Source organism: Mustelus asterias, chromosome 4, assembly GCF_964213995.1.
Source record: "Mustelus asterias chromosome 4, sMusAst1.hap1.1, whole genome shotgun sequence".
In the NCBI taxonomy this organism is placed as follows: domain Eukaryota; kingdom Metazoa; phylum Chordata; class Chondrichthyes; order Carcharhiniformes; family Triakidae; genus Mustelus; species Mustelus asterias.
This window is the reverse complement of record NC_135804.1, coordinates 233,517-249,791: the sequence shown is the minus strand read 5'-3', so window position 1 is coordinate 249,791 and position 16,275 is coordinate 233,517. Positions and strand designations below refer to the sequence as shown.

Sequence of the window (16,275 nt, the reverse complement as noted above, 5' to 3'; positions counted from 1 at the left end):
ACCGATCCCTGCGGCACACCACGAGTCACAGGCCTCCACTCAGAGAAGCAATCCTCCACGACCACTCTGGCTTCTTCCATTGAGCCAGTGTCTTATCCAATTTACTACCTCCCCATGTATACCTAGCGACTGAACCTTCCTAACTAACCTCCCATGAGGGACCTTGTCAAAGGCCTTGCTGAAATCCAGGTAGACAACATCCACCGCCTTCCCTTCATCCACTTTCCTGGTAACCTCCTCGAAAAACTCAAATAGATTGGTCAAACATGCACAAAGCCATGTTGACTCTCTCTAATAAGTCCCTGTCTATCCAAATATTTGTAGATCCTATCCCTTATCGCACCTTCCAATAACTTGCCCACCACCGACGCCAAACTTACTGGCCTATAATTTCCCGGATTTCTTCCAGAACCTTTTTTAAACAACGGAACAACATGAGCCACCCTCCAATCATCCGGCACCTCCCCCGTGAATACTGACATTTTAAATATGTCTGCCAGGGCCCCTGCAAGTTCAACACTAGCTTCCCTCAAGGTCCGTGGGAATACCCTGTCCGGTCCTGGGGATGTATCCACTCTGATTTGCCTCAAGGCAGCGAGCACCTCCTCCCCTTTAATCTGTAAAGGTTCCATGACCTCCCTACCTGTTTGCCCTATTTCTGTAGACTCCATGGCCGTTTCTTCAGTAAATACGGATGCAAAAAAACCATTTAGGATCTCCCCCATCTCTTTTGGTTCCATACACAGTCTACCACTCTGGTCTTCAAGAGGACCAATTTTATCCCTCACTATCCTTTTGCTCCTAACATACCTATAGAAGCTCTTTGAATTTTCCTTCACTCTGTCTGCCAAAGCAACCTCATGTCTTTTAGCCCTCCTGATTTCCCTCTTAAGTAGCTTCTTGCACTTTTTATACTCCTCGAGCATCTGATGTGTTCCTTGCTGCCTGTACATTTCATACAACTCTCTCTTCCTCTTAACCAGTGTTACAATCTCGCTCGAGAACCAAGGTTCCTTATTCCTATTTACTTTGCCTTTAATCCTGACAGGAACATACAAACTCTGCACTCTCAAAATTTCTCCTTTGAAGGCCTCCCACTTTCCATTTACATCCTTACCAGAGAACAGCCTGTGCCAATCCACACTTCCCAGATCCCTTCTCATTTCATCAAATTTGGCCTTTTTCCAGTTCAGAACTTCAACCCGAGAACCAGATCTATCCTTATCCACGATCAGGTTGAAACTAATGGCATTATGATCACTGGATCCAAAGTGTTCCCTCACACTCACATCCATCACCTGCCCTAACTCATTTCCCAATAGGAGATCCAATATCGCATCCTCTCTAGTTGGCACCTCTATAAACTGATGTAGAAAATTCTCCTGAACACATTTTACAAACTCTACCCCGTCTAAACCTTTAACAGTATGCGAGTCCCAATCTATATGTGGAAAGTTAAAATCCCCTACTATCACAACTTTGTGTTTCTTGCAGTTGTCAGCTATCTCTCCGCTGATTTGCTCCTCCAATTCTCGCTGACTATTGGGTGGTCTATAATACAACCCCATTAATGTGGTCATACCTTTCTTGTTTCTCAGCTCCACCCATAGGGCCGCTGTAGACAAGCTCCCTAATCTATCCTGCCTGAGTACCGCTGTAACATTTTCCCTGACCAACAATGCCACCCCCCCACTTTTTATCCCTCTGCCTCTATCCCGCCTGAAACATTGGAACCCTGGAACATTGAGCTGCCAGTCCTGCCCCTCCTGTAGCCAAGTTTCATTAATGGCTATAATGTCATATTTCCATGTGTCTATCCACGCCTTCAGCTCATCTGCCTTCCCCACAATACTCCTGGCATCGAAATAGAAACACCTCAAAAGATTATTTCCACCACACTCTACCCTTCCATTTGTGATTTTGCTTGAACTAACCTGTCTTTTTACCCCTGCTCCACTATCTGCTCTGGCACTCTGGTTCCCATCCCCTTGCAAATCTAGTTCAAACGCTCGCCAATAACACTAGCAAATCTCCCTGCAAGTATATTGGTCCCCTTGTAGTTTAGGTGTAACCCGTCTCTCTTGTACAGGTCCCACCTGCCCCAGAAGAGGTCCCAATGATCCAAGAATTGGAAACCCTGCACCAGTTCCTCAGCCACGTGTTCATCCGCCCAAGCATCCTACTCCTGCCCTCACTGGCATGTGGCTCAGGTAGCAATCCTGAGATTACTACCCTCGGGGTTCTGCTTTTTAACTTCCTTCCAAGCTCTTTGTACTCACCCTTTAGGACCTCCTCACTCTTCCTTCCCATGTCATTGGTACCGATGTGTACCACGACATCTGGCTGATCACCTTCCCACTTTAGAACGCTGTGCACGCGATCAGAGACATCGCTGACCTTGGCACCTGGGAGGCAACAAACCATGCGGGAGTCTCTGTCCCGACCACAGAACCTCCTGTCCGTACCTCTGACCGTTGAGTCCCCTATCACTACTGCTCTCCTCTTCTTCATCCCACCCTTTTGCGCTGTAGAACCAGACTCAGTATCAGAGTTCCGGCTGTCGCAGCTTGTCCCAGGTAAAGCATCTCCCACAACAGTATCCAATTCAGTATACCTGTTGTGGAGGGGTATGGCCACAGGGGAACCCTGCTCTGCCTGTCCTTTCACACTGCTATTTCCTCTCACAGTAACCCAATTTCCTGTGCTCTGCTGCTTAGGTGTAACTATCTCCCTAAAGCTACTGTCTATATACTTCTCATGCTCCCGAATTAGATGGAGGTCATCAAGCTCCTTCTCCAGTTCCCTAACACGCTTTGCTAGCAGCTACAGCTGAATGCATCTTTTGCAGGTGCTGTCGTCAGGGATACCGGAGGTCTCCCTGATCTCCCACATCCTGCAAGAGGAGCATTCCAACATCTTGCCTGGCATTTTTTAAACTCTGGGGAAATACAGGAATAAACTTTCTGAAAAAGAAAAAAAAACCGACTTTCGCCTCTGCCTGTTCTTGCTGAAGCCTGTTTTGAGCCAAAGCCCTTCAGCTCTCACTCTGCTGCCCGCTAACGACGCTGCCCGCGCAAAGGTGCGGCCTACTTTTAAACCCTCCAAAAGCTTCCCAGGCTGCTGCTGGGCCTACTTCCTGTTTTGAAAAAAAACCTCCGATTTTTTTCACAATTTTAACTGAAAAAATAAATAAATATAATGCACAAACAAGCTCCCTTACCCTCGGCCTGCTCCTGTGGAACAATCCTCCAATAGGAGGAGGGGAGGTGATTGCAGATGTTAAATCTCTCATTTAAAGAGAAGTGGAGAGTGATATTCTGATAACTACAGGCCAGTCAGATTGACGGTAGTGATGGAGAAAACTACAGGCCCAAAATTAATTCTCACTCAGATAAGTGAGTCAGTGAATTTTTAAAAATTAAACTCTGCTAGGCTAATCTGATTGTATCCTTGAAAATAACAAGGATAATTGATGAAGATAATGTTTAATGTTGTACATGTAGATTTTCAGTTGGCATTTAGTATCAGATAACAGAATTGTTTGGAAAATAAAAGCACGTAGTACAAAGAACAATACAGCACAGGAACAGGCCCTTCGGCCCACCAAGTCTGTGCCGATTCCTAATCCTTATTTATATCCACTACTTATTGCCCATACATGGTTTCTATCCTTCTGTTTGCCCCTGTTCGTGTGTCTATCAAGGTGCGCCTTGAACATTGCTAACGTGCCTGATTCCACCATCTCCACAGGCAGTGCATTCCAGGCACCCACCACCCTCTGTGTGAAAAGCTTTCCCTGCACATCTCCCCTAAACTTACCACCTCTTACCTTGAACCTGTGCCCTCTTGTAGTTGAACTTTCCACCCTGGGAAAAAGCGTCTGACTATTGATAGCATGGTGGCAACTTGGGTATATAGTTTGGGCAATTACAAAGAACAATACAGCACAGGAACAGGCCCTTCGGCCCTCCAAGCCTGCGCCACTCATGTGCCCACTAGACCATTCTTTTGTATCCCTTATTCCCAGTCTGTTCATGTGGTTATCTCGATAAGTCTTAAACGATCCCAGCGTGTCCGCCTCAATCACCTTGCTTCGCAGCGCATTCCAGGGCCCCACCACCCTCTGTGTAAAATACGTCCCCCTGACATCTGTGTTGAACCTTGCCCCCCTCACCTTGAACCCGTGACCCCTTGTGTTCGTCACCTCCGACCTAGGAAAAAGCTTCCCACTGTTCACTCTATCTGTGCCCTTCATAATTTTATACACCTCTATTAGGTCGCCCCTCATCCTCCGTCTTTCCACGGAGAACAACCTCAGTTTACCCAATCTCTCCTCATAGCTAAGACCCTCCATACCAGGCAACATCCTGGTAAACCTTTTCTGTACTCTCGCCAAAGCCTCCACGTCCTTCTGGTAGTGTGGCGACCAGAACTGGACGCAGGATTCCAAATGTGGCCTAACCATCGTTCTATACAGCTGCAACATCATATGCCAACGTTTATATTCTATGCCCCGTCCAATAAAGGCAAGCATGCCATATGCCTTATTCACCACCCTCTCCACCTGTGCTGCCACCTTTAAGGATCTGTGGACTTGTACACCCAGGTCCCTCTGTGTCTATACTCCTGATGGTTCTGCCATTTATTGTGTAGCTCCCCCTTACATTAGATCTACCGAAATGCATCACTTCACATTTATCTGGATTAAATTCCATCTGCCATTTCTGCGCCCAATGTTCCAGCCTATCTATATCCTGCTGTATTCTCTGACAATGTTCATCACTATCCGCAACTCCAGCAATCTTTGTGTCGTCCGCAAACTTACTGATCACACCAGCTACATCTTCCTCCAAATCATTTATATATATCACAAACAGCAGAGGTCCCAGTACAGAGCCCTGCGGAACACCACTAGTCACAGACCTCCAACTAGAAAAAGACCCCTCCACCGCTACCCTCTGTCTTCTATGGCTAAGCCAGTTCTCCACCCATCTAGCTAGCTCACATTTTATCCCGAGAGATTTAATTTTTTGCACCAGCCTGCCATGAGGGACCTTGTCAAACGCTTTACTAAAGTCTATATAGACTACATCCACGGCCCTTGCCTCGTCAATCGTTTTTGTCGTCACCTCAAAAAAACTCAACCAAATTTGTGAGGCATGACCTCCCTCGGACAAAACCAGGCTGTCTATCGCTAATGAGATTATTCAGTTCTAAATGCGCATATATCCTATCTCTAAGAATTTTCTCCAACAACTTCCCTACCATGGACATCAAGCTCACCGGCCTATAATTACCCGGGTTATCCTTCCTACCCTTAAATAACGGGACCACATTTGCTATCCTCCAATCCTCTGGGACCTCACCTGTGTCCAGTGAAGAGACAAAGATTTCTGTTAGAGGCCCAGCAATTTCATCTCTTGCCTCCCTGAGGAGTCTAGGATAGATGCCATCTGGCCCTGGGGATTTGTCTGTCTTAATGTTTCCTAAAAAACCTAACACTTCCTCCCTTGTACTTGAGATTTTTTGTAACGGGTCAACACATCTGAGACAATACCAGTCAACATGTCCCTCTCCTTTTTGAATACTGATGCAAAGTATTCATTTAGGATCTCTCCTACTTTCGTTCTAAGCATAATTCCCCTCCTTTGTCCCTGAGAGGTCCGATTCTTTCCCTAACAACCCTCTTGTTCCTAAAGTATGTATAAAATGCCTTAGGATTCTCCTTAATCCTGTCTGCATGGTGGCAACTTTTTGCCCTTCTAACTCCCTGTTTGAGTTCTTTTCTACTTTCTCTGTATTCCTCCAGTGCTCCATCTGTTTTTAGCTGCCTGGACCTCATGTATGCCTCTTTTTTCTTTTTGATTAGACCCACAATTTCACTGGTTATCCACGGCTCTCGAATCCTACCTTTCCTATCCTTCCTCTTTACAGGCACATGCCTGTCCTGCAGTCCTATCAACTGCTCCTTAAAAGACTCCCACATGCCAGATGTGCATTTACCCTCGAACAGCCTCTCCCAATCAACAGCCACCAAATCCTGCCTAATCCAGCTGTAGTTAGCCTTCCCCCAATTCAGCACCTTACCCATAGGACAACACTCATCTTTTTCCATTACTATCCTAAAGTTTACAGAATTGTGGTCACTATTTGCCACATGTTCCCCTACTGCAACTTTGATGACCTGACCGGGCTCATTCCCCAGTACTAGGTCCAATATAGCCCCCTCTCTAGTTGGACTGTCAACATATTGTTCCAAAGAAACTTCCTGTATGCATTTTATAAATTCGTCCCCGTCCAGGCCCCCAGCCCTTAGCGATTTCCAGTCTATGTGAGGGAAATTAAAGTCCCCCACTACAACAACCCTATTTTTTCTGCACCTGTCCAGAATCTCCTTACATATCCGTTCCTCAATTTCCCATGGGCTGTTGGGAGGCCTGTAGTATATCCCCAGCATAGTGACTGCGCCCTTCCTGTTTCTGAGCTCCCCCCACAGTGACTCGTTACCTGACCCTTCCATATTGTCCACCGTCTGTACTGCTGTAATATGCTCCCTAACCAGCATTGCTACTCCCCCACCTCTCCTCTGTCTCGCCTAAAACACTTATACCCCGGAATATTCAGCTGCCAGTCCTGTCCTTTTAACCAAGTCTCCGTCACTGCAACCACATCCAAGTTCCGCGCAAGCATTAAGACTCTAAGCTCGTCTGTCTTGCCCGTGACGCTCCTTGCATTGAAGCAGATGCACTCCAGACCTCCAGGCCCACTGAGGTCACCCTCCCCCAGAATGCTCTTCCTCTTAGACAGCCTTGTCTTGGCCCCCACCTCGTCCCCAGCCTCTGTGCTTATTGACCTATTGTTCTGATCCCCACTCCCCTGCCACATTAGTTTAAACCCACCCGAACCACACTAGCAAAACTCCCAGCTAGGATATTCGTGCCCCTCCAGTTTAGGTGCAACCCGTCCTTCTTGTACAGGTGCCATCCTCTCTTGAAGACTTCCCAGTGATCCACGAATTTGAAACCCTCCCTCCTGCACCAGTCCTTTAGCCACGCGTTCAGCTGTACAATCTCCCTGTTCCGAGCCTCACTAGCTTGTGGCACTGGGAGTAGTCCAGAGATCGCTACCCTAGAGGCCCTGCTTTTCAGCCGACAACCCAACTCCCTGAATTGCTCTCTCAGGACCTCCCTGCTCTTTCTGCCTACGTCATTTGCACCAATGTGGACAATGACGTCTGTTTGGTTACCCGCCCCTTTTAGTTTGCTTCCTACCCGCTCAGAGACACCCAGGACCCCGGCACCAGGGAGGCAGACTACCATCCTGGAGTCCCGTTCACGCCCACAGAACAGCCTGTCTGTGCCTCTAACCATTTCATCCTCCTCCACTATTGCTCTCCTGGTTCCCCTCTTTCCCTTCTGAGCCACAGAGCCCGATTCCGTGCCAGTGACCTGGTCACTGTGGCTTATCCCTGGAGGGTAATCTTTCCCCCCCCCCCCACCCCCCACAGTATCCAAAACGGTATACTTATTTTGGAGGGGGACAACCACAGGGGATCCCATCACTGACTGCTCTCTCCCCTCCTCGCTCCTGTCTGACACCCATCCCTTACTGTTAAGGGGGACAACCACCAGGGTACTCTCTGGTACGTGAACTTTACCCTTCTTAACCGTGACCCACGTGCCTTCCTCCCGTGTCCCTGATGTGACGACCTGCCTGTAACTTCTATCTATTAACTTCTCATTTTCCCTGACTAGACTAAGATCACGAGCCGCAGCTCCAGTTCCCTAATGTGGTCTCTCAGGAGCTGCAGTTCGACGCACCTGGCGCAGATATGGACTTCCGGGAGGCTAGGCGACTCCATGAACTCCCACATCTGACACTGACAGCAAAAAAGTGGCCTCCCACTCATAATTACCCCTTTCTTTAAATTATTGGATGAACGAAGAGCAGAAACCTACCCTGCCTCTGCCTGTTTACGCCGAAGCCCGTTGAGCCAAAGCCCTTTAGCTCTCACTCTGCTCCCTGCTCACTCCGCTGCCTGCTGGATAGTGCGGCCTGCTTTTAAACCTCCCGCGCGCTTAAAAAAAAAAAAAATTTTCTTCCCAGGTCACCCCGCAGTCGGCCTACTTCTGTTTTCCCCTTAAAACTACTAGACTAAGAAACCCCTCGAAAAAGTAAGTAAAGTAATTAGATAATTAGATAAGGGATTGGTGATGGAGAGCAGTGGTGAATGGATATTTTTGTGACTGGGAACAAGTATGCAGTGTGGTCCCCCAAGAGTCCGTATTAGGACCATTGCTTTGCTTATTGAATAGATCTAGATGTGGGTATAGAAGGTACAGGAGGGCATGGAGAAATTGGTGAAATAGGCAGCACGTGCAGCCTTGTATATCATTAGAAAGATATTGATTAAATGAATGGACAGAACTGTGGTAAATAGATTTCAATGCAAGGTCAACTACTTTGGACTTAATTGATGGAGCAGGGTATCTCTAAATGGTGGAAAATTGGCAATGTTGGAGATCAAAAGGAATTTGGGAGTCAAGGTTCACAGATCATTAAAATGTCAAGAAAAAAACAGTAAATACTCAAGGGAATAGAAGGCTGGAATACATGTGGGTAGAAATCAGGCTACAGACACGTTTACTGTGTAGTTCTGAGCACCACTCTTTGGGAAGGATATATTGGTCTCGTAAGGGGTGGCAGCCTAAACGTGACTAAATTATGGTTGGACTCCAAGGGTTAAATTACGATGAGTAATCTCACAAACCATGATTGGATTTCTTGGAATTTAGAAGATTAAAGGAGTGATTTGATCAAAGTTTTCAAGATATTAAGAGGAACAGATAGATCATTTCACTGGTTGGAGGGGCACGTGGTCTAAAAATTAGATGGTAGTCATGATGTGGAGATGCCGGCGTTGGACTGGGGTAAACACAGTAAGAAGTCTCACAACACCAGGTTAAAGTCCAACAGGTTTATTTGGTAGCAAATACCATAAGCATTCGGAGCGCTGCTCCTTCATCAGATGGAGTGGAAATGTGCTCTCAAACAGTGCAAACAGACACAGAAATCAAGTTGCAGAATACTAATTAGAATGCGAATCCCTACAGCCAGCCAGGTCTTAAAGTTACAGACAATGTGGGTGGAGGGAGCATTCAACACAGGTCAAAGAGATGTGTATTGTCTCCAGACAGAACAGCGAGTGAGATTCTGCAAGTCCAGGGGGCAAGCTGTGGGGGTTACTGATAATGTGACATAAACCCAACATCCTGGTTTAGGCCGTCCTCATGTGTGTGGAACTTGGCTATCAGTTTCTGCTCAGCGACTCTGCGCTGTCGTGTGTCGTGAAGGCCGCCTTGGAGAACGCTCACCTGAACATCAGAGGCTGAATGCCCGTGACTGCTGAAGTGCTCCCCCATAGGAAGAGAACAGTCTTGCCTGGTGATTGTTGAGCGGTGTTCATTCATCCGTTGTCGTAGCATCTGCATGGTTTCCCCAATGTACCATGCCTCGGGACATCCTTTCCTGCAGCGTATCAGGTAGACAACGTTGGCCGAGTTGCAAGAGTAGGTACCGTGTACCTGGTAGATGGTGTTCTCACGTGAGATGATGGCATCCGTGTCGATGATCCGGCACGTCTTGCAGAGGTTGCTGTGGCAGGGTTGTGTGGTGTCGTGGTCACTGTTCTCCTGAAGGCTGGGTAGTTTGCTGCGGACAATGGTCTGTTTGAGGTTGCGTGGTTGTTTGAAGGCAAGAAGTGGGGGTGTGGGGATGGCCTTGGCGAGACAAGTCCCCTACAGACAAGCCCTCCGAATACACATGATCTGCTTGGATGAGGAGGATCGCAACAGACACCTCCAGACGCTGAAAGATGCCCTCATAAGAACAGGATATGGCGCTCGACTCATCGATCAACAGTTCCGACGCGCCACAGCGAAAAACTGCACCGACCTCCTCAGAACACAAACACGGTGGACAGAGTACCCTACGTCGTCCAGTACTTCCCCGGAGCGGAGAAGCGACGGCATCTCCTCCGGAGCCTTCAACATGTCATTGATGAAGATGAACATCTCGCCAAGGCCATCCCCACACCCCCACTTCTTGCCTTCAAACAACCACACAACCTCAAACAGACCATTGTCCACAGCAAACTACCCAGCCTTCAGGAGAACAGTGACCACGACACCACACAACCCTGCCACAGCAACCTCTGCAAGATGTGCCAGATCATCGACACTGATGCCATCCTCTCACGTGAGAACACCATCTACCAGGTACACGGTACCTACTCTTGCAACTTGGCCAACGTTGTCTACCTGATACGCTGCAGGAAAGGATGTCCCGAGGCATGGTACATTGGGGAAACCATGCAGACGCTACGACAACGGATGAATGAACACCGCTCGACAATCACCAGGCAAGACTGTTCTCTTCCTGTGGGGGAGCACTTCAGCAGTCATGGGCATTCAGCCTCTGATGTTCAAGTGAGCGTTCTCCAAGGCGGCCTTCACGACACACGACAGCGCAGAGTCGCTGAGCAGAAACTGATAGCCAAGTTCCGCGCACATGAGGACGGCCTAAACCAGGATGTTGGATTTATGTCACATTATCAGTAACCCCCACAGCTTGCCCCCTGGACTTGCAGAATCTCACTAGCTGTTCTGTCTGGAGACAATACACATCTCTTTAACCTGTGCTTAATGCTCCCTCCACCCACATTGTCTGTACCTTTAAGACCTGGCTGGCTGTAGGGATTCGCATTCTAATTAGTATTCTGTAACTTGATTTCTGTGTCTGTGCACTGTTTGAGAGCACATTTCCACTCCATCTGACGAAGGAGCAGCGCTCCAAAAGCTTATGGTATTTGCTACCAAATAAACCTGTTGGACTTTAACCTGGTGTTGTGAGACTTCTTACTAAAAATTAGAACCAGTTCTTTCAGGGGTAAAATCAGGAAAGACACACAAAGGGTGGGCGAAGTTTGGAACTCTCATCTGCAAATGGCACTTGATGCCAGCTCAACTGTTAATTTTAAAACCAAAATTGACAGATTTTTGCCAGCCAAAAGTATAAAGGCATATGGGACAAAGGTGGAAATATTAGATTAGATCATTGGTCAATCATGAACTTATTGAATGGTAGAACAGGCTCTAGGGGCTAAAAAAGTAGGCCTTTTGCCGCAGGGGGAGTGCTGCATTAACTGCAGCCTTTCAGATAAGATATTAATAGAGAACTTGTCTGTTCCAGTGGGTATTAAATAGACTACAACAATATTCAAAGCCAAACTGAAAGTTCTGGTATCCTGGACACATTCTGCATTGAATATCAGCAAAAAAAACCAATGGTCTTATCCTGGCTTTGACAAAGCTTGTCTTGTGGTTGCTGTCACTTGGCTAAACTTCCATTAATGGCGGTGGTGTGTTCCTATCACAGTCATATCTTAGTCCCTCCTCCTGCGAAAGCTTCAGCCTATTCCATCTCTCACACCCCTCCTTTAAAATTCTCAATGTGCAGCAATCCTGCAAACCCCACTGCAAGTTTCTCCTTGCACTATTCCTCCCTTAGACTCTGAACTACTTCAAGTTCAGCAATTTGACTTTCCATCCCAGCTCCCCTTGTCTCCTTTCTGAATTGACTGTCCTTCTGCTCTTCCCAAACCTATTCCTCTCCTATTATTACCTTTTAAAATACTTCCCCAGTTCAGCTTTGGGTCCTCGCTGTCCACGGGGATAGTGCCAGAGGACTGGAGAGTGGCGAATGTTGTTCCTCTGTTTAAGAAAGGGAATAGAAATGACCCTGGTAATTATAGACCAGTTAGTCTTACTTTGGTGGTTGGTAAGTTGATGGAAAAGGTCCTTAGGGATGGGATTTACGACCATTTAGAAAGATGCGGATTAATCCGGGATAGACAGCACGGATTCGTGAAGGGCAAGTCGTGCCTCACAAATTTGATTGAATTTTTTGACGAGGTAACTAAGTGTGTTGATGAAGGTAGGGCAGTTGATGTCATATACACGGATTTTAGTAAGGCGTTTGATAAGGTCCCCCATGGTCGGCTTATGATGAAAGTGAAGAGGTGCGGGATAGAGGGAAAGTTGGCCGAGTGGATAGGTAACTGGCTGTCTGATCGAAGACAGGGTGGTGGTGGATGGAAATTTTCGGATTGGAGGCAGGTTGCTAGCGGAGTGCCACAGGGATCAGTGCTTGGTCCTCTGCTCTTTGTGATTTTTATTAATGACTTAGAGGAGGGGGCTGAAGGGTGGATCAGTAAATTTGCTGATGACACCAAGATTGGTTGAGTAGTGGATGAGGTGGAGGGCTGTTGTAGGCTGCAAAGAGACATAGATAGGATGCAAAGCTGGGCTGAAAAATGGCAAATGGAGTTTAACCCTGATAAATGTGAGGTGATTCATTTTGGTAGGACTAATTTAAATGTGGATTACAGGGTCAAAGGTAGGGTTCTGAAGACTGTGGAGGAACAGAGAGATCTTGGGGTCCATATCCACAGATCTCTAAAGGTTGCCACTCAAGTGGATAGAGCTGTGAAGAAGGCCTATAGTGTGTTAGCTTTTATTAACAGGGGGTTGGAGTTTAAGAGCCGTGGGGTTATGCTGCAACTGTACAGGACCTTGGTGAGACCACATTTGGAATATTGTGTGCAGTTCTGGTCACCTCACTATAAGAAGGATGTGGAAACGCTGGAAAGAGTGCAGAGGAGATTTACCAGGATGCTGCCTGGTTTGGAGGGTAGGTCTTATGAGGAAAGGTTGAGGGAGCTTGGGCTGTTCTCTCTGGAGCGGAGGAGGCTGAGGGGAGACTTAAGAGGTTTATAAAATGATGAAGGGGTAGATAGAGTGAACGTTCAAAGACTATTTCCTCGGGTGGATGGAGCTATTACAAGGGGGCATAACTATAGGGTTCGTGGTGGGAGATACAGGAAGGATATCAGAGGTAGGTTCTTTACGCAGAGAGTGGTTGGGGTGTGGAATGGACTGCCTGCAGTGATAGTGGAGTCAGACACTTTAGGAACATTTAAGCGGTTATTGGATAGGCACATGGAGCACACCAGGATGATAGGGAGTGGGATAGCTTGATCTTGGTTTCAGATAAAGCTCGGCACAACATCGTGGGCTGAAGGGCCTGTTCTGTGCTGTACTGTTCTATGTTCTAGCTCCGCTCCTTTGGAATTCTCACCATGGCTCCGGTTCTCGTCCTCATTCCTTTATATTTTTTATATTTTTTCTTCTCTAAAGCACTGTGGGTCTTTTTCTACATTAAAGATTATTATACGTGCAAGTTTCTCAGATATTTGAGATATTTAAGAGTTGTGATTAGTCAATCTAAAGATTCAAGTCTGACTCTTGCTAAGCACTGACAGATTGAGGGCAGATTTTCCTCCGATATTCTTGCTCCTCTCTCCAGTTGGTTACTGGAATCCATTTATAAAAAGTTATAGCTTTCAAACTGGATGAGAGTCCTGTGCTGTGGAATGGATTGTATTCAAATATCTATCAGCTGTTAGAGTGGCCTAGTTCTATAAGTTTATAATAATGAATGCAAGTAAGTAGCTAACAGACCTTTTGTACACTAATTTTTTCAACTCCTTTCAGTGATTCTGAATGCATATTGTCTTCCTTCTTGCTAGTTTTTACGGCACTGGCCTGATAGCAGGGCATGGATTCACCAGTCCCGAAAGGACACCTGGGCTTTTCGTTCTGTTTGATGAGCGATGTTTTGGCTTCATCTGGCTGGATCTGAAATCCTTCAGCTTGTACAGCAGGATTGAAGACTCGCTGAGAAGTGCTCAGGCTCCTTTCAAAGAAGCTTTTGAATTGATGCTCAAGAGCATGCAATCATGGACATCCTGACTAATGTCAGCTCTCAGGGAATGAAATGTTGCACCTCTGAGCAATCACAGCTGTGTAAAGCAGTCCCTCCCCATGTCCACTAAAGCATGCACTTTGGAAAGAAAGACTGGTGTTTGAAATTGCCAGAACCACATACCGCCGCCTCCTCCACCTTAACCCCACCCCCTCTCACCTGAGCTACTACCCGACGGTAATATTGCTGCAATGGTTTCGTAATAAAAGTTTCTTTCAGAGCTACCTTGTCGACAGAGTAGAGAGCAAAACTTGTCTGGGAGTGCAGAGACCCTCCCAATGCTTGCTTGTGCATTAACAACAAAGGTGCAATGAATGATGATCGAATGAAGCTTTGACTGTGCTATTTGCTGAGTAACTTCTGTTGGTTCAGTGAGAGTTTTGGAGGGGCTTTGTCTTTTAATTTTGTGACAAATTGTTGAACAAATTTCCTTTTGTATTGCTGAAGAAAGAGACATTCTGTCTAAGCTTTTTGTCATGTGTAAGATGAGAAGTTTAGACAGCACGTCTTTCTTTTCCAGCAATACCTCAAGTTCTCTACTACCAAATGACTACATTTATTTTTATTGTGTTTGGAGAGGCACAGAATGAGGAGGAAATGATGACTTTTGTATTTGATGTCACAGAAACTCGATTATACCTGGGCCGGGTGTTTCTCTCAGACCTCATCACACTCCACCTCTCTCAACTTGTCAATGGAGACATACTGACGTTATACCAGGAATTAAAGTATAATTTAAATTTTAGTTTATACAGTTATGCTGAAAAGATTTTAATATTTATGTTAAAATTTATATAGGAGAAATTTTCAGTTTAATGTTTTTGTTTGAAAATAATTATTTAAGTTTTGTTATCTAAAATCTAATTAAAGAAACTTTTGGAAATGGTGTTAATGGTTCCTGCCTACACTGAGGACAGCCTCCATTGGGAACTCAATCCCAGCTTCGAATCGACCTGCATCTCACCTTTAGGTCAGTGGGAATTCTGCTGTGAATAACGTGCTTCCTGACTCCCCATCCACAAAGCACATGTTAGACTTGTGATGGAGCATCTTAAATCTGTGCCCTCTGGTCCTCAATCTTTCAGCAATGAACATAAGAACATAAGAAATAGGAGCAGGAGTAGGCCATCTAGCCCCTCGAGTCTGCCCCGCCATTCAATAAGATCATGGCTGATCTGACGTGGATCAGTACCACTTACCCGCCTGATCCCCATAACCCTTAATTCCCTTACCGATCAGGAATCCATCCATCCGCGCTTTAAACATATTCAGCGAGGTAGCCTCCACCACCTCAGTGGGCAGAGAATTCCAGAGATTCACCACCCTCTGGGAGAAGAAGTTCCTCCTCAACTCTGTCTTAAACCGACCCCCCTTTATTTTGAGGCTGTGTCCTCTAGTTTTAACTTCCTTACTAAGTGGAAAGAATCTCTCCGCCTCCACCCTATCCAGCCCCCGCATTATCTTATAAGTCTCCATAAGATCCCCCCTCATCCTTCTAAACTCCAACGAGTACAAACCCAATCTCCTCAGCCTCTCCTCATAATCCAAACCCCTCATCTCCGGTATCAACCTGGTGAACCTTCTCTGCACTCCCTCCAATGCCAATATATCCTTCCTCATATAAGGGGACCAATACTGCACACAGTATTCCAGCTGCGGCCTCACCAATGCCCTGTACAGGTGCATCAAGACATCCCTGCTTTTATATTCTATCCCCCTCGCAATATAGGCCAACATCCCATTTGCCTTCTTGATCACCTGTTGTACCTGCAGACTGGGCTTTTGCGTCTCATGCACAAGGACCCCCAGGTCCCTTTGCACGGTAGCATGTTTTAATTTGTTTCCATTGAGATAGTAATCCCATTTGTTATTATTTCCTCCAAAGTGTATAACCTCGCATTTCTCAACGTTATACTCCATTTGCCATATCCTCGCCCACTCACTCAGCCTGTCCAAATCTCTCTGCAGATCTTCTCCGTCCTCCACACGATTCACTTTTCCACTTATCTTTGTGTCGTCTGCAAACTTCGTTGGGAACAGCTTCTCCCATTTTCCAGCACTTGCTCCCTACCCTTGTATGCTTTGGCGTTTCAAATGCTCGTCTAAATGCTCCTTGAATGTGAGGGTTTCTGTCTCCACCTGCCTTTCAGGCAACGAGTTCCAGATTCCCATCACCCTCTGGGGATTGAGAGGATTTCCTCAAATCCCCTCTAAATCTCCTGCCCCATTCCTTCAAATCAATGCTCCCTGGTTATTGACCCCTTGCTAAGGGGAAAGGTTTCTCTTTATCAAAGCTATTTATGTAGAACAAAGAACAAAACAGCACAGGAACAGGCCCTTCGGCCCTCCAAGCCCGTACCGCTCCCTGGTCCAAACTAGACCATTCTTTTG

General features: G+C 46.5%; 1 protein-coding gene across 4 annotated transcripts in view; it reads left to right on the top strand.

The window, feature by feature from the left end:
* Nucleotides 1-14,767, top strand: part of fbxo31 (F-box protein 31) — a 42,718-nt gene extending 27,951 nt beyond the window's left edge. For 2 of the 4 annotated variants that reach the window (XM_078210487.1, XM_078210486.1), the window contains one exon: nucleotides 13,649-14,767. In XM_078210487.1, the coding sequence (XP_078066613.1) occupies nucleotides 13,649-13,871 (223 nt within the window). In that variant the 3' untranslated portion in view covers nucleotides 13,872-14,767. The remainder of the gene's footprint in view (nucleotides 1-13,648) is intronic. The other 2 variants (XM_078210488.1, XM_078210489.1) reach the window with 1 other exon arrangement.
* Nucleotides 14,768-16,275: the final 1,508 nt, after the last annotated feature.